This window comes from Narcine bancroftii, chromosome 2, assembly GCF_036971445.1.
Source record: "Narcine bancroftii isolate sNarBan1 chromosome 2, sNarBan1.hap1, whole genome shotgun sequence".
NCBI classification, from domain to species: Eukaryota; Metazoa; Chordata; class Chondrichthyes; order Torpediniformes; family Narcinidae; genus Narcine; species Narcine bancroftii.
In genome coordinates this window covers 338999647-339019335 of record NC_091470.1, presented here as the reverse complement: position 1 = coordinate 339019335, position 19689 = coordinate 338999647, and the positions used below count along the sequence as shown (strand labels likewise).

The 19689-nt window shown below is 35.6% G+C and overlaps 1 protein-coding gene across 2 annotated transcripts in view; it reads right to left on the bottom strand.

Moving 5' to 3' along the window:
- rhpn1 (rhophilin, Rho GTPase binding protein 1) overlaps window positions 1–19689 on the bottom strand; it is a 91382-nt gene that overhangs the window by 23314 nt on the left and 48379 nt on the right. For both annotated transcript variants that reach the window (XM_069922183.1, XM_069922184.1), the window contains 3 exons: window positions 14249–14436; window positions 6102–6258; window positions 3927–4046 (listed from right to left, as the gene is read on the bottom strand). In XM_069922183.1, coding sequence (XP_069778284.1) covers window positions 3927–4046; window positions 6102–6258; window positions 14249–14436 — 465 coding nt within the window. The remainder of the gene's footprint in view (window positions 1–3926; window positions 4047–6101; window positions 6259–14248; window positions 14437–19689) is intronic.

The following is a 19689-nucleotide window of genomic DNA, read 5'->3' as shown; positions in this document are numbered from 1 at the left end:
ACCATTACTCTCTGGCTTCACCTGTCCAGCTTTGTTGAATCCAGTTCACTACCTCACCATGAATACTTAACATTTGAACCTTCCTTACTAACCTTGCATGCAGGACCTTGTCAAAGGCCTTACTGAAGTCAGTGAAGACAACATCCTTTGTCAACTTTCCTGGTAACCTCCTCGAAAAACTCTATGTTGCTCATTAAATGAAGAAAGAAGTAGGAAAAGAGGCCCACAGGTGATTGGGTAGAGGACAGAAGGTGTGAGAAGTGGAGAGATTGGTAGAGGAGAGACCATTAAGATGGGGGAAGGGATGAAAAGGTTGGGGGGGGGGAAAGTAGAGGAATGAGTAAAAAGATGGAAACAATGGAAGTGAGGGTTACTCAAAATTAGAATAATCAATATTCATGCCATTAGGTTTAAAGCTGTCCAAGAATTTAATGTGTTGTTCTCACACCTTCTGTCCTAAATCCAATAACCTCTGGGCCCCCTCATGCAGCTTCTTTAATCCTTTATAAATGTAATATCATCATCTTCCCTTCAGTCTTGATAAGGGATCTAGAAACACTGACTGACCATTTCTACCTATAGATGCTACCTGATCTACTGAGGTCTTCTAGCAATTATTTGTTTGCTTAAGATTCCAGCATCTGCAGCTTTTGTGTTCCAAGAGTCCAATCCTGACTGATGCAGTGAGAATCTCTTCAAAGTTTAAGACAAAGGAATAAACATTGACAAAGTGAGCTTTACTCAGTCTCAAATCAATTGCCTAATGATCACAAAATAACCTGTCACTTAGAACATTTTGTGGAATCTTATTTAGAGAGTCCAGAAATAGGACTGGTCCAAGAAATTGAAAGGGCTTCGGCACATAGTTTCATATATATATATATATATATATATATAAAGGTATAGCTGATGCAAGAAGTTGTATTGTACCAGCCAATAACTTACATGGATCAATTTTTATACCTAAGTCTGTGTCCCACCTTTGTCTTGATTTATCAAGTCCTTGTTTAGGGGTTCTTGCCTGAAGTAAGGACTACATTTTTGAAATAAATTTTTTTGTGCTTCCCTTTTGAACCAGAGTATCTATTTCGCTACACTGCTGTAAGGTTAGTGCTGGACCTAATTTGTTCCTTAAATAAGATCTTAACTGAAGATATCAGAAAAAAGTTTATTTTAAAACTCCATATTTATTCCTAATTTGCTCAAATTGTCTCTGCTCATAACAACCCCTGTCTGGGACCAAGCGTCCACGATTCTATCATCAATTGTTAATGGAATTAACATATTTTGAGCCAGGGTGAAAACCCTTCCTTCTCCCCAATTTGACCATTAATTTTATTCCATATTGTAATTATATGCTTTAATGGAGGGGGCTTCTTTAGGGCCAGATAATAACTTAGAATTCCATTTATATATAAAATTTTTTGCTCTCCTCTTACCAACCTTATGCAACTCCAATTTTACTATGAAGACTTGTGTCCTCCATCAAAGAGGGAGGTGAAAAATTGGGTTGCCCAAAAATATTTTTTGAACTCCAGGAGCATTAATCTTCCCAATTCATAATTTCAAGTTAATTTATCAATCGAGACTCTAGAAGGCTTACCTTTCCACAGAAACTTCCTGATTTATTTATTAAGGTTTTGAAAGAATCTCTGAGGTATAGGAATGGGGAAAAATGAAAAAAAATATTGTACTCTAGGTAGCACATTCATTTTAATGCAGCTGGCCCTTCCAATCAAAGTTATTGGGAGGATCACCCATTAGGGCATGCTTTTCTGTACAGACATTCTTGGCCTGTGGGCCTGTTTCCATGCATTTTCAAAAATATTTAGACAGTAACAGACCATTTTGGCTCACGAGTCCATGCCCCCTAATTTACATCCAATTAACAACTCCCGTACATTTCAAATGGTGGGAGGAAAGAGGAGTCCTCCGGGAAAACCACAAACTCCTTAAAGACAGCATGGGATTCGAACACTGGTCCTGATCGCTGGTGCTGTAAAGGAGCTGCGCTAACCGTGCTGCTCCAACTTGACAACTCTTAAAACTGCAGCCAATTTTCATGTTTTCACAAATTTGACCTGGTTGCAAGATGTGCTAATGTTGATAATATATCCCACAATGGTTATGCAGCTAATGATATCAATCACCATGCAGTTCTACTGGAATCTCCAGTAGAAGTTAAGTGACTTTGTTCAAAGAACACTTATTGTTGGGCACAGATCACAATTTTCATGCAAATGCATGAAAAACAGATGACTCAATCTGCAAGTGCTAGCTTCTGTGCAGAGAATTCAGAAGGCGGATTGGATCATTCCAGAAATATTTTCTATTGAGTTGCATTGCTTTGGGAAACTCCACATCATGGATGCTTTTCTGATGGCCCTTTGATTTTTACAGCAATGCAAAATTGGGGTGCCTGATCAAATAAGCAGAGAATAAGTGGAGGAGTATGAACTGTGATATTATAATCCCTCTCATCTTTTGACCTCCCAGTCCACTGAGAGTTCCATTGGCATTGGAGAGTGCACACAGTTTATTTTCTCCTCTCACTACCATAGGCAGACAATCAGGTCAGATCTCTTTGGCTACACTTTAATTAACGCAGCTTAACAACTACCATAAATACTCATGTAATAGCTGTTTTTGGACTAATTTTTCCGGTCAAATTTGGGGGTAGGTTAACTTTTACACAGGTCATACTTTTGACTGTGGTAAGTACCTGTTCAAGGTGTTGAGGGATCAAATGGCTGAGATTGGGTTGTAAATCTGTGTTTGGGGTTCAGGTGCTCAGATCGGTGGGCAGCTGGGCTCTAGGAGTCTGTGGCCGGGGAGCTGGGAGCTCCTGTGGGCGGGTAGCTAGGTCAAGGATCTGCGATCAGGGTGTCAGGAGCTCCAGTGGGCAAGAGGCCGGGATGAGGATCTGTGGTCAGGGCATCGGAGGCTCCGATGGGCAGGCATCAGGAGTTCAGATGGGTGAATAGTCAGGGCCCAAGAGTCTGTGGCCGGGACATCGGGAGCTTGGATGGGCGGGCGGAAGGAGCGAGGGACTGCAGTCGGAGCATCAGGAACTCCAGAGAGTGGGCAATCAGGGCAAGGATCTGTGGTTGGACATCCGGAGCTCTGGTAGGTGAGCGGCCAGGGTGAGGATCCACAGTAGGAGCGCTCGGATAGGCAGCTTTGTGAGCTCAGATGGAAAAGGTGGCCGAAGCGAGAGTTCGCAGTTGAGGCGTCGGGAGCTCGGGTGGTTGGGGCCAGAAATAGGGAGGGTTGACTTTGACAGTGGTCATATGGAAAACATGCAATTTTTGAACCAAAAAAATGGGGGTCGATAAGTTCACAATATCGACTTTTACACAAATATATACGGTATTTATTTCCGACTCAGACTGCATGTGGCATAATTTCCAGCATAAAAGATTCATCTGTCTTTTACTTGAAAATTTAAAAGTGCACACCAAATATTTTAAATATGTACATGGAATAATGGAAATACCAGTCAGATAGGAAATGTGGAAATAATTATTTTATCCATCTTTCTGCTATTCACTAGCACCAATCAACAATGTGGGTGGCAGGATTCGCTCAATGCAGTGCTAACAACCCAGGATCAAATCCACCGTTGTGTGTGAGGAATTGGTACGTTCTCCTTGTCTGCGTGGGTTTCCTTTGGGTGCTCCAGTTTCCTCCCACCCTTGTAAGGGGTTGTCGGTTAATTGGTGCAGTTGGAGGGCGTGGCTTATGGGCCGGAAAGACCTGTTACTGTGCTGAACATCCAAAATGTAATATTTACAAAATGTTCAGTTACTTCAGTACAAAAACAATCACATAGCAGGTTGTGCATAACTGTATGGATTCACCAAAAAGCTTAAAAGTCATCAACTATTTAATGGATTCAGCCTTACAAAATCCTCTTTATTGCATACCTAATTTATGTCGCTCCTCGTTATCCTTCAGTACCATGATTAATGAGGGACCCTCAGGCATTGTTACATGAAGCTGCTGAAGTGCCTTTACATGCTCGTTTTCGTCATCATCAGGACCCACTGTAAAATAACATGCAAAAAGATTCCTCTTTACTCACTTTCCAGATTAAGCTAAGCTTCCAGTCCAGGAGTTTACTAAGATGAGCTTCTTCCACTTTGGATCTTTAAGTGCCAATACTGGCATCATTGTCCAAATATTTTGAATTTTTATATTTTAAATTTATATTTTAAAATTTAGACATACAGCACGGTAACAGGCCCTTTCGGCTCATGAGCCGTGCCACCCAATTATACCCCACTGACCTACAACTCCGGGACATTTTAAACGGTGAAAGGAAACCAGAACCCCCCCCCCCCGGGGAAAGCCCATGCAGACACAGGGAGAAGGTAAAAACTCACAATAGACAGTGAGGGATTTAAACCCCAGTCCCAATCGCTAGTGCTATAACAGCGTTGCACTAACCACTCTGCCAACCGTGCTGCTTTCGGGGATTGTTTTTTTAAAAAATAATCTTCATCTTTCCATCCTTTCATTGCTAGTGTACTGAAGAATTGTGTAAAGAGCAGTTTTCAGAGTATTTTCCTGCATGATACTCCTCTCTACAATTACAAGCTTCGGCTTCATCTGTATCATCATGAACGGATTTCATGAATATTGGCCATAAATGTATTCATTATGTGAAAATACATGTTGAAGGAAAGGTACAGACGTGATTCACGTAGGATATCATTGACCCCGAGGCTAGATCCTGCAGCAACTCATTAGTTCTTGTCATTGTGCTCTGTCAAATAGACTTTGCACAAGTGCTCCAAGGCCTTTTTTTCTTGTTTTTTGACATGATGATTAGAGAGAGTAGTGAGACAAGAATAAATCATGGTGAGTTGGGGTGAAGCAATAAAGGGAAAATTGAGAGAAAAGGGGAATTAGAAACGATGAAACCTAGATGGGGAGGTAATTGGGTGAAGGGAAATATGAAAGTCTGCAGTTGATGTGATTGCTGTAAGAATAGAAACATGGAGGAACTCAATAGGTCACGCAGCAGCCATAAAGATATTTTACCCATGCTTCAGGCCTGAGCCCTTATTCAAGGTATGAATAAAGACTCAAGCTCAAAACGCCAGTAAAATATCTATCTCTTTGTGGACCCTGCCTGACCAACTGTGTTCTTCCATCATTTCCGTGCTTTTATTCAGATAATTGGGTGACATCATTGCCCTGACATTTGGCTTAGAAATTACTTATTGCACACACACAAGAGAGTGGCGAAGATAAGGATTGGGAGGCAGCAGGATGCTTGAAGAATTGAAAAAGGGGTATGTTGGATTTCCAGGGTGACAAAGGAGAAGTTAACCAAATGGCGGAAAAGTTTTGGAAGGAGACTGGAGAGATTTGAAGAATCATGCAGACATCAGGATGGAGATGCTCCCTAAGGATGAAAAACTAAAGCTGAAGCAAGAACCTGAGGACAATCAGAACAAATTAAGCAGCTCACTGAATGATGTTAAAATCAAATACCTATCAATAAAATAATAAAAATTAGAGCAAAAGTGAGCAATTTATCGGTGTAGACCTGTTCCATCATGCGTTATGGTCATTTTCTACCTCAGCTTCATTTTTCTACACTATCCCCAAATCCATCAATTCTCATATTCCAAATATCAATGTTCCCCTGTTTTGAAACCTAAGCCTCCACAGCTTCAGGATAGAGAATTCCATCGATTTACTGTCCTTCAAGTGCAGAAATTATTTTTTCTTTCAAGTCCTATTCCTGGTTCTGGACTACTCGGCCAGAGGTGCACTGATAGTGAGCTTAGTGCTACGCTATAGAGAGATCATTATTTATTCCATGCACTATTTTATCTACTCAATTTATCCTCAAATTGCAAACTTACACTTTGTTCAGCAAGTTGTATTAAAATTGTACACAATATTCTAGGTGTGATCCATAGGTTTCTTAATTCCAATCATCTTGTGCCTTTCAGCTAACTTTAATTGATAACTATATTTGCTCTTGTATCCAAGTTCAATGGCAAAATTAAACATTCTTTCATATTAAACATCAAATGCAAACAACAGTCACTAACCAATTGCAGGCAATTTAGTAAAATACTTACATGTATGATCACACAATGCAACAGCAGCAAAATAATGTGAAACTGCTTTGAAGTACTCCGATTTGACCTGAACCATTGTCGTCCAAGAGAATGGAACATAATCTTTCACTGGGGGTTGTGTCATTGTCTGATAGACCAAGGAATACACATCAGCCACCTATATAACAATATAAAGACCAGGCAAGTAATTATAATTACAATTACAATGAATTAGTGGTACCATATTTAGTCAGTGAATTTTGCAAAAACATGCACTAGAGAAAATTAATAGAAATTGGAGAGAAATGTTGAGTACATACAAACTTTTCCCATTAGCTGGAAGATGAAAGCAACCAATTTAACCTAGCTACAGCATCTTCATATGCAATTCTGATAGCTCAGTGGTTAAAGCACTGGTCTTGTAGACCAGTATTGTGAGTTAATTCCTCGTTGGGGCCTAATTTTTGTGAGGGGCGCTTGACAAAGTGGTGACTCTCTGTGTTCCTTACAGTAGACAAAATAAAAGAATTTCATGTATATTACATTCTATTTTAGTATTATGTGACAATAATGGAACCTTAACTTAACAGCAAAAGATGCACTGCTTGTATGTTAACTTCCATCTTCTCCACTGTTTCAAATCTTAATCAGTATTTCTAGCCAAAACAGAGTTTTGCCTGTATTTGTTTTAATCCAATACAAAATGCTGATCCTAAACCCCCAAGACCCTTCTATAACTGGATCCTCAACTTCCTGATCTGTACATCACAAACAATGAGGATTAAAGATGATATCTCCTTCACAATATTTCTGAACAACAGTGTCTTGCTAAAGCTGCATACTCAGCCCCTTATTATACTCCCTATATGCACAACTCTGGTCAAACTCCATCCATAAGTTTGTAGCTGGCATTTTCATGGCAGGATATCAAACAATGACATAAAATATAGCAAGGAGATAGAGAGTCTAGGGGCAGGGTGTCAGAATAACAACTTCTCCCTTAATGTCAGCAAAACAAATGAGCTAGCAATTGATTTCAAGAAACAGTGGGGAAGCATACACCCCAGAATCAATGATACTAAGGGGAAGATGGTAGAGAGCTTCAAGTTCTTAGAAGTACACATAACCAACAATCTATGTTGGTCCAACCCCATTAATATAACAGTTAAGAATGTGCACCAGAGACTACTTTCTCAGGAGCCAGGGGAAATACAGAAAGTCCTTGAAGACCCTCACCAACTTTTACTTTATCTAGCTCATCTATACATCTCGCTGTTTCGAGAGCTGCTAAAATTTTAAAGGACTTATCCCACCCAGGTCATGTTCTCTTCTCCACTCTTCTGTTGGGCAGAAGATGCATGTGAAGGACAAGAAGATACATTTTCTTCTTGCCCTCCACATTACATCATTAAAGCTCCACGTAAGCTCAAGGAACAGTACCTCTTATTTCAACTAGACATACCTTTCCTTTTTAAATACTTTATTGAGTTTAACATACAAGCATACATTAAAAAAAATGACAACTACATAGCAATATATTTGTAACTCACAGAGAAAAATTAAAAGTATATAAAACTCTATCAATAGTTACTTGCAATACCTCAAACTATTGATTGAAATGATGTATGCAACAATACCAAACATATTTGTTGAAATATTTGATAAAATAAGAGAAAAAATGAAAAATTAAAAAACTACAAACTAAAATTAATCTAATCTAACCGCTCCCTCTAATTAATCCTTAATAATTTATTAAAAATCAATAATGTGGAATCACTGGCGACCCCTGGAGAACAGGCAAAGAATTACCAAAAAATACAGAAATTATTAATTCTTCCAGTTATAAAAAACATCTAAGAATGGGCCACACAATTTCAAATGGAAACTTTCTATCTTTAATATTATATCTAAGTAGGACATTACATCATATAGTCACTGAGCATGGGATGAATCACTTTTCCATTTCAATAAAATTTCTCTTCTAGTTTTTCACTGGCTAGTCCAATTATAGATAACCATCTTTTTCAACTGCTTTTGTTGGATGAAAGTTTCAAGGAATGCCATAGAATAGGTATTCAAAGTTTTTACGATTTTTTTATTTGAAATAATTTTGCCCCTTTTGAACAATTATCAGCTAAATTTAATCTTTCCAATGAGCACTTAAGATTTTTACAAATTAGGCATTTTACTTAGGGTAAGCTTTTGGATTTTCCACAAATTTCTAAAACTAAGATTTTTTTTGTTTTCTTTTTTGAAAATTTTATTTATCATTTGCATCAATACAAATTATAAATTCAATAATACAGTAAATGTAATAAGTCATACAAATTATACAATTTTTAAAATTTTTCTCCCCAACCCCCTCCAAAAGAAAGAAAAAAAAAGAAAGAACACCTACTTCAACATATATATTATTAACATATTTAATATTCATTGACTATTTTTTAATAATTTCTAACTGAGAGGGGTGGGAAAAGTGGAAGATGCAGATGGAGTTTCATTCATAAAATCCATTTATGGTTCTGAAATTTTATAAAAGTTTTCAATTCGATTTCTTAAACTATGTGTAATTTTTTCTAAGGGTATAAAATTTTGCATTTCAATATGCCATCTGTCTAATTGTACCACAATCTCAGTTTTCCATGTTACCGCTATACATTTTTTTGCAGTCGCACTGCTATATTTAAAAATGTTTCTTGATATTTATCCAATTTTAGTTTTATATCTTTTTCATATATATTCCCAAGTAAAAATATTCTTGGATATTTTTGTATCTTTATGTTCATAATTTGTCCTAACAATACAATCAAATCATTCCAAAATTGTTCCACTTTCTCACAGAACCATACAGAATGTTAAAAAGATCCCTATTTCCTTGTTACATCAAAAACACTTACCAAATAATTAGAATCAAGTTCATTCAATTTATGTGGAGTATAATTGATGAAGAAAATTGTATTGAACCATTTGATATCTAGCATTAACTGTATTTGTAACACTCTCTTGACACAATTTTGACCATATTTCTTCCTGAATTTGTATATTTAAATCTTTCTCCCATCGTAATTTTGATTTATATAAATCTTTTTTCCTTTTAGTTTCTTATTATGTTATATACATAGTAGTAATAAATTTCTTAATATAAATTTATCTGCTATTATACCTTCAAATTGACTTTGTTCTGGAAGTCTCAATTCTGTTCATAATTTTTTAAAAATATGATTTTAATTGGTAATATGCAAAAATAGTATTATTTTGTATATTATATTTTAATTGCTCAAAAGTTTTTTAAAAATCCCAAAAAACAATCTTTCATCCTCTGGAAATCTTTACTATACCAATCACGAAATAAATAATTATTCAAAGTGAAAGGAATAAAATGATTTTGTTTTAACAACATTTTCGGTAATTGATCATTTTTAATCCCTCTCTCCATATGAATCCCATTCCATATTTTCAACATATGTTTTAAAATTGGTACTTCCATTTTTTCTTTAAACAATTTACGATTCCATTTATACAAAATTTGTTCTGAAACAGTTTCTCCAATTTTATTCATTTCAATCTGAACCCATGCTGTTTTCTCACCCATTTGATAACAGAACAAAAATTTTAATTGAGCTGCTTTATAATAATTTTTAAAATTCAGTAATATTAGTCCTCCCTGATCAAATTTCCATGTTAATTTTTCCAAGACCAATTCTTGAGATTTTACCTTTCCAAATTATTTCTTGTATAATTTTATTAAAACTCTGAAAAAATATTTCTGGTACATGAATGTGTAATGATTGAAATAAATATTGTATTCTTGGAAAAACATTCATATTAATACAATTCACCCATCCTATTAATGTTACTGGAAAAGTCTTTCTATCTTCTAGATTTTCTTCTATCTTTTTTATATTTCTATCAATTTTTATTCCTAAATATTTAATTGCTTCATTTTGTCAATCTCTTACATTGTAAATAATCCATATCAACCATAGGCATCACCTCGCTTTTATCAACATTAACTTTATAATCTGATACTAATTCATATTCTATTAATCACATATTCAATGATATTTCTGGTCTTGTTAAATATTCTAAAACATCAACTGCAAACAAACTAATTTTCTGCTCTTTATTACCTATCTCAAATACATTAATTATTTCTGCTAATGGCTCTATTACTAATGCAAATAAAAAAAGTGATAATGGACAACCTTGTCTAGAGGACCTTTCCAACATAAAAAGGTTATGATATTTGTCTATTCGTAACCACTTTTGCTTTTGGCAGATCATACAATGCTTTTATCAAATTTTCAAAAGTATTTGGAATCCCAAATGCATTAAATGCCTTAAATAAAAAATCCCTTTCCAATCTATCAAATTATTTCTCTGCATCTAACACAACTGTTATCGCTAATATCTTTCTATTTTGTGCTACATTTATCAAACTTTAAAAACTATATTATCTGCTGCTCTTCTATTTTTAATAAAACCAGTTTGATCTATATTTATTAATTTTGGTGAAAATTTAACTAACAGATTAGTTAATAATTTTGATACAATTTTATAGTCTGTATTCACTAATGATACAAGTCTATATGAAGAAGGTTGTACACAATCCTTTCCTTTCTTCAAAATTATTGTTATTAATGATGTTTTAAAAGATTCTGGTAGGTCTACACCTCTTTCATTTGGTCTAATACCTCCATTAATACAGGTACTAATTACTCCTTAAATTCTTTATAACATTCTGTTGGAAAACCATCTTCACCTGGTGTTTTATTATTTTGTAATGACATCAAGGTCTCAAAGTTATTTCAGAAAAAGTATTACATAATTCTAATTGATAAAGTTTGGCATAAAATTCCTTAAAATTATCATTTATTTCCTGCGTTTTGTAAGTAATTTGACCAGTACTTTTCTTAGTGGCAATTATTGTTCTTGAAACCTGCTCTTAATTGTCATGCTAGTACTTTATGAGCTCTATCACCGAATTAGTAATATTTTTGTTGCAACCTCATTATATCTCTCCCCATTCTGTAAGTTTGTACAGTATTAAACCTTTTTTTTAAATTTCAACAATACTCTTTTCTCCTCATTTCTTTGCACTTGTATTTCCTTTTCTAATTTCATTATTTCTTTTTCCAAATAATCCACTCTTACATATATTCCTTCTTTACTTTTGAAGTACAACTTATTATTTGACTTCTTAAATATGCCTTACTTGTTACTGAATCATGATTAATTTCAAGAATTTTTTTTAATATGTTGTCTCATAAAGTCACAAAATTATTGTTTTTCTTCAGCAATGTTGTATTTAACCTCCACCTATATGTCTCTTTTTCTCTAAATTGAAATTGTGCAGAAATTAAAAACATATCTATTTGTGAAAATGTTTTATGTCATAAAGAGTAAAAAAAAGAATAATCTCTTTCATTTGGATGAATTCTTCTCCATATATCCACTAACCCCATGTCTTTCATTAAATTGCTATTTTAGTTACTTTATTTTTCATTATTTTATCTCCTGACCTATCCAGTTTAGGGTTTAAAGTAAAATTAAAATCTTCCCCAAGATGATTTTTCCTGTAGCATTTGATAATGGCATAAAGATATCTTGTACAAATTTACCATCATCTACATTAGGTGCATATACATATATTAAAGTCTATTGTTCCAAATAAATCTGACAATTTACCATATCTTCCTTCTACATCTGTAACTGTGTCTAATATTTTCACCAGTATATTTTTATTTATCAATATTGCTGTAACTCTAGTTTTTGAATTAAATGAAGATGCTATTACAGTCCCTATCCAAAAAGTGTTTCTTGTAAAAAGGCAATATCCATTTTTGCCTTTTTCATATAATTTTTTTTTCTGTGTTATTTGATTCCATATTCCGTTAATACTAATAAAATTAAATTTTCCAGCCATCAGATTAGTTTACTAAATCTACTAACCATCCATCTTTCCACTCCCATCTCTAATTTTTAAGAGTAGTATCTTTCTTAATGTTTTTGATATATTTAGATGTATTGAGAAAAAGAAAGAAAACCAGAAAAAGATAGAACCACCCCCCCGCCCCCCAAAGGCATACATTGTTAATAATACGTTCTTAAAATCCTGATCTATATGAGTTGCAGTCGAAACCACACCAGCACTCATGACTCCATAGAAGTTAGTCCTTCACTCCCAATTAACTCTCTCAAATTACTGTACTTGTCCCATGTTGTATTAGATCTATAGAGTCTTTACCATTTACAAATTTGTACTTATTTATAAATCTATCAGGTTAAACATTTCCTCTCTAATATTCTCTCTCACTAATTTTTTTTTAAATATTTGCTCTTTCCCTCTCTATATTATCAGTTATAATCATTCTGTATTATCTCTCATTTCAAATATCACTCACTTCTTGCCTCTCTTTCTCAGGCAATGAATCTGCAAACACCTTTACCTCATTGGGTTCCATAAAAAATTCTATTTTTCTCTTCTGGAACAAAAACTTTCAATACTGTCAGATACCTTAGGACAAAGCATAACCTTTCTTCCATAACACATTTTTAATAGCATTGAATTATTTTCTTTTTTTTTCTCAACAAATCAAAACTTATATCAGGGTAAAAGATCTTATTTCCATTGTAAATTAATGATGATTTTCTTTCACTTGTTTCCCTGCCATTTCTAAGATATTTTCTCTCACTTCGTAGCATAGCAAAACTTAAACCAATATCAGATGTGGATTTTGATCTGGTTGTGGTTTCAGATGGAACGCTCTTTGAGCTCTTTCAATCTCAATATCTTCTTGAAATTCAGTTACCCCGAAGATTGCGGAATCCAACATTGCAAAAATTTTTTTGATATCTTGACCTTCATCTCCTTATTTAAGTCCAACAATTTTTATACTATTTCTTCCTCTAAAATTTTCTAAAAAGTCAATTTTGTGAGTTAGTTGATCTTTTGTTGCAGCCGCTTCAGCTTAAATGTTTGTTTTTCATCTGCTCTTTAACATTTTGAATTTCAAATTCATTTCTTTTAATTTTTTCTTCCACAACTTCAAATTTCTAATCTACTTGCTGCATCATTCTTTCCATCTTCTTTGTAACATTCTCAATATACTTTTTAACCTGCTGTTAATTGCACCAAAGATTGCTGAAAACTTTCCATGTATTTCTTCATTTCAGCTGTAAATATACATCTCTTTCATTTTCTTTTTGTCTTTTTAGCCATAGCTCCTTGTCCTAAATGTAATTTCCATTCTTCTTGGTCTTCATCCAATCTCTGAAGCTGGAGGCTTCTTGGGCATTTTTAAAATTGTAACAAGTTTAACAACTTTTAATAACATTAACAATGTTTAATAAACATTGCAAAAACTCAACTTATATTTAGTACAAATTTGTTTGAACGAATCATAGACAACAAAATTCTATCATCCAAGCAACCATAAAGTAGTTGCTATACTTCCTTTACCAATGTCTTTTGCTTTACACAACCATCCCTGCTTTCCTCAATCAGTGATCTTACTTTTTGCTCTTTCCTCTTTCAGGTCACCAGAGTTCCTTTCTGTTTCTCCTATTCAAAGGGAAACACCAGACAGCCCGTCCTCTCCTTTGACCAGGCCATCTTCCAAAGCTTGCCAGCTTGTCCCTCTGGAACTGAAGTCTATATCTCTCCTCTCTCTCACTCCCTCCCACCCAGAGAGCAAAGCTTGTTCTGCACCCTGCCTGCACCTGCTCTTCCAGACAGCAAACTGTTTTCCAGACAAAGCTACCATGACATGTTGCTACATTTGTTGCTCTTTTGCAAATAACAGTCCATCATAAATCTGTGAGCCCTCTTGCAAAAGCTCCTGCAAACATTCTGTGTTTTAAAGTGTTTGTGTGTGACCTGCTCGAACAAACCCTTCCCAATGTATCTCCCAAACACCTCTATATACTCTTTGACAATAGAAATAATTTGTAAGTACAATTTTAAATTAGTAGAAACATCAGAATCAGTAAGCAAAGGACAAAAACTTACTACTTAAAAGACTGGTGCTTTCAATATATTATCAGTGGTTCTTCTGTAAATGATTCCCATGATAATCATTAAGGGTTAGCAATATTTTTGCCAAATTGTGCACTGGCATTGCAAGCAGAAGGACGACATCAATGTTGATATGATTTAAACATCTTACCCTTGCCGCCTCCTGTGCACTCTGCAATTGTATTAAGAACTCATCCTTAATTCCTGCCACCATCACATTTTCAAAGACACATTCCTGTACCTGAGCGATCATCAGACGCACCAACATGTTGAGGGATGGTGTGCTCATATCAAGGCTGGGTGCATTGGAGAAGTTTTCTTTCAAATAATTCAAAGCACCTAGTAAGAATGAACATGGTGTGTTTGACTATTAATTGTGGAACACTGAAGTTTTTGTATTAAATGTACTGTTTACAATGCATTACAGATGGTTTATGATAAACATATAAACCTGTCCTTTATAGTTTGTGTGGCCAAATGCTTTACTTCCAATTACTTACAGTGTAAATGAGATTAGTAATGTTTAGAGATCTATCTGCAAACTCTTACAAATAACAAATGAGATGAGTAAACAGCTAAACATACCCTGCTGAAGAAAGTCAACGATTCAAGCAGCATCAGTTGGAAAAAAAAATGGATAATGATTTGTGCCAAAGTACCCAATGAAGACTGGAGAAAATGTATGAAAAGCTAGTGTAAAGAAGTCAGCTAGGATAGGTACACTGTTTGAGACTGGTAAAGCAGATAGATGTAAAACATGACATGGGATATAATAAACAGAGAGAGAGAGAGAGAGAGAGAGAGAGAGAGCCAAGAAAATCTTCTTTACCATCCCTCTAAACCTTTCCCCTTTCATTCTTAACCATGTCCTCTGGTTTGTATCTCAACTACCCTGAAGAAAAAGCCTACCAACATTTACTTTGTCAAGACCCCTCATTATTTTTTTTAAATACCTTTTACAAATCTCCCTTCATTCTTCTATGCTCCAGGGAATAAAGTCCTGACCAATTTCACCTTTCCCTGTAACTTGGTTCATGAAGTCTGGCAACATTCTGGTAAATCTTCTCTGCACTCTTTCAATCTTATTGACATATTTCCTGCAGTTAGGTGACCAAAACTGCACACAATACTCCAAATTTGGCCTCACCAAAGTCTTGTACAATTTTACAATTACATTTCAACTCCTGTACTCAATACTGTGACTTATGAAGGCCAATAAGCCAAAAGCTCTTTTTACAACCCTATCTACCTCTGACACCACTTTCAAGAAATTATGTATCTGCATTCCCAGATCCCTTTCTACTGCACTCCTCAGTGCACTACCATTTACCATGTATGTCTTTTCTTGGTTTATCCTTCCAAAATGCAACACCTCACATTTGTCTGCAAAAATACTCTCTACCATGTTTCAGCCCATTTTTCCAACTAGTCCAGATCTCTTTGCAAGTTTTGAAAGGCTTCCTCGCTCTCCATTACATCTCCAATCTTAGTGTCATCTGCAAATTTGTTGATCCAATTTACCACATTATCATCCAGGTCATTGATATAGATGACAAACAACAATGGTCCCAGCAATGATCCCTAAGGCACACCACTAGACACAGGCTTCCAGAATGAGAAGCAATCATCTACTATCATTCTCTGGTTTCTCCTGCATAGCCACTGTGGAAACCACTTGACTACTTCCTGATGAATACCTAGCGACTGATCTTTTCTGACCAACCTCCCATGTGGGACCTCATCAGGGCCTTATTAAATTCCATGTGGACAACATCCACAGCCTTCCTTCATCAACTTTCCAGGTAACTTCCTTGAAAAAACACTAAACAATTGGTTAAACTTGCACAAGCCACGTTGACCATCCCTAATCAGAGCCCAGCTATCCAAATACTTATATACCTAATCCCCAAGAAAACCTTCCAATAACTTATTTACTACTGATGACAAGTTCACCAGTCTATAATTTCCAGGGTTACTTTTGGAGCTTTTTTTAAACAACGGAATAACATAAGCTACCCTCCAATCCTCTGGCATCACACCCATGGCTAAGGAAATTTTAAATATTTCTGCCAGAGCCCCTGCAATTTCTACACTAGCCTTCCTCAAAGTCCAAAGGAATATCTTGTCAGGCCCTGAACATCCACCCTTGTTAGCTTTAAGACAGCAAGCAGCTCCACCTCTTTAATATGTATAGATTCCATGACCTCTCTGCTTGTTTTCTGCACTTCCTTAGAAATTGTGTCAGTTTCCTAAGTAAATACTGATACATACAAACCCATTTAAGTTCTCCCCATCTCTTCTGGCTTCATACATAGCTGACCACTCTGATCTTTGAGGGGACTAATTTTGTCCCTTACCATCCCTTTACTCTTAATATATCTGTATAAATTCTTAGGATTTTCCTTCACATTGTTTGCCAAAGCAACTTCCTGTCTTCTTTTGGCCTTCCTGATTTCTTTAAGTTTTTTCTTGCATTTAAAAAAATACTCTCCTCGAGTACCTCATTTGCTCTGTGTTGCCTATACCTGTGATACATCTCTCTTCTTTCCAACCAGATCCCCAATATCCCTTGAAAACCAAGGTTCCCTATGCCTGTTTACTTTATCTCTAATCCTAACTGGAACATACAAACTCTGTATTCTCAAAATGTCACCTTTGAAGGTCTTCCACTTACCTCACATATCCTTTCCAGAAAACAACTTATCCCAATCCATGAATTCTAGATCCTTTCTCGTTTCCTCAAAATTGACCTTTCTCTAGTTTAGAATCTCAACCCGAGGTCCAGACCTATCATTCACTATAATTAACTTGAAACTGATGGCATTATGATCACTCGACCAAAAATGTTCCCAGGCACATAATTCTGTCACTTATACGGTCGCGTTCCCTCAAAGGAGATTCAGTATTGCACTCTCTCTAGTTGGTTCCTCTATATATTGATTTAGAAAACTTTCCTTAACACATTTGACAAACTCCAATCCATCCAGCCCTTTTACAGTATGGGGATCCCAGTTAATATGTGGCAAGTTAAAATCCTCTGCTATCACAACTGTTTCCTAGAGCTGTCTGCTATCTCTCTACAGATTTGCTCCTCCAATTCTCACTGACTATTGGCCAGTCTTTAATACAACCCCTTACATGTGGTCATACCTTTCCTGTTCCTCAGTTCCTCCCATATAGTCTCAGTAGACAAGACCTCTTGTCTGTCCTGCCTGAGCACAGCTGTGATATTTTACCCAACAAGCAATGCCACCCCCCCCCTTCATTCCTCCCCCTCCACCCCCAAAACCTCCATTCTATCGTGTCTGAAACAACACGAGGAAGCCTGGAACACTGCCCTTCCTGCAACCAAATTTCACAGATAGTCACAATGTCAAAATTCCACATGCCAATCCACATTCTGCCTTTCATTGCATTGAAATAGATGCAACTGAGAAAATTGCCATCACGTACAACCCTTTTGCTTCTGACATTACATGCAATTTTATAAGCCACCGAGCCTTGAGCTGGAGTCTAATCAGTTATTGTAATTTCCTACCCTTTCGAGTCCTCTCCCAGTCTTCCTCTTGGCAGGGTGTGTTCTCACACTCTGGTGCCCTACATTGCTTCCTCAGAGCCTGAAACCATCAAAGTGCAGACTGCCAAATATGGGCACCTTTTGGGATCTTGGTTGTAAAAACTGCTGCCAGCATAACCAACAAGCAATGTAAATCTGCACTGGGTCACCAGGCAGAAGCTATGGCAGTATGACCCCGTGAAGGGGCACGAAAAAACACTCGCCCCATACCCTTTCTTCCACAGATCCACATCAGTGGCATCACTGCTATTACAGCAGCATGAACAAGAGATTATTTTACATAGCATAATATTACTTCATGCTAAAACAATAAAACTGCATTAAGGCAGACTTCATGATTTTTTCATCTGCATTTGTACAAACACCATATGCAGTAGTCAAATGTTGAGCAATATCATTTCAATCTTATTTGTAGAAATCTGTGCTGTCCTGAAATTATGCATTCTAGCCAGTCATAGTGTAAAAGAAAGCATTTTAAATAAGATAATTTTGTTTTCCATTGCTTAGTATTAGATGCTCTCAAAAGTTCAAGGCAGTTGCTAATAGATTTTGAAGATTTTTAAACAGATACAGTAAAACCCATGGTATCCAGCACCCAAGGCAATTGGTTGATGCCTGATCAGTGTCTTTAACGATTGCATGAGACCTACCCTTACAATGCCCTAATATACCTACATTAAGAATAATGCATTTAAAAAACAAAAGACAAAATACTTTTTCTGTACTTACACTGAACAAACAATTTGCGTGAATATATAAATCTTAAAGTACTTTATTTTATTTTCAGTCACATTCTTTGAAAATATTCAACCATCGCTGCATCTGGAGGATCCTTCCCCTTCACAGAGCTGCCTGAAAGACAAACAATAACATTATCAATAATTAACACCCCCCCCCCAAAAAAAGTTTACAGGTAAAGTCTCTGACTGGAATGACTCTCACTAAGCAGGGATAAGGAGATACTTTAAGAGTCACCCCAACAGCGAGCAGCATCAACCAGCTCTTCATCCTGGGTGACACCATTGCTGATTAACACAATTTTATTCAAACAGCTGCTACAAGCAAAGCATGACCAAGGCAATCTGCTGGCTAAATATTTGCTCCCAAGGCTTGTGTGTTTACTTCAGAGAATATTTACTGTTACAATTTTAAATGTATGCATTTTTCTTTCATTTTAATATAGTTTTTTTGATTTAGAAGAGAAATATTACATGTTACATATTGATCCCACAATAACCACACAGCATAATACATTAGAATACAGAATGAGTCACAAGTAATTTGTACATTCTCAAATAAAATGTTTGTATGCAATGTAAATTTCCATAAAATAACTTCAGCTCACATTCTAATATTACAACATATTTATGATAAATGATCTAATTAAAGTAATCTCTTCTACTTGTAAAGAAAAAAGGAAAAAGGAAGAAGAAAAAGAAAGAAAATTAGGAAAAAGAAAAAAATTCCCATATCAATCCTCTAAACATGGTCACCATCAAATAACATGTAAAGATTCGAGTCTTGGTTCCTGGACATCTGACAGGGAGCCCACAGATAAGTCACATCTATGTATTCAAACTATGATAATAATCCATAAATGGGCCCCATATCTTATGTATTTTAACCATTATTTTATTCTTATTTATTTTAATTTTTTAAATTTATTTTTCCTGAGTTTTTTTGCCAGTTACTTGAGGGTGTCTGTTGTTGTTTTGTCAGTTTGTTTTAGCATATATTCACTTCCAGCCCCTCTTCCTCTTTTTAGATTTCAGATTTATTGTCAGAGTACATACATGAACATCACATACAATTCAGAGATTAATTTTTCCTGCGGGTATGGCAGAATTACCACTAATTGGTAGTGCAAAAAAAAACTGTACACAGTATAAAGCATGTAAACAAAGAACTGTAAACAGATAATGAATGTAAACAAACTGTCTGCTATACAGAGAGAACGAAGATTTTTTAAAAAATCAATAAAGTACACAAGTAAGAGTCCTTGATTATTGAGTGTC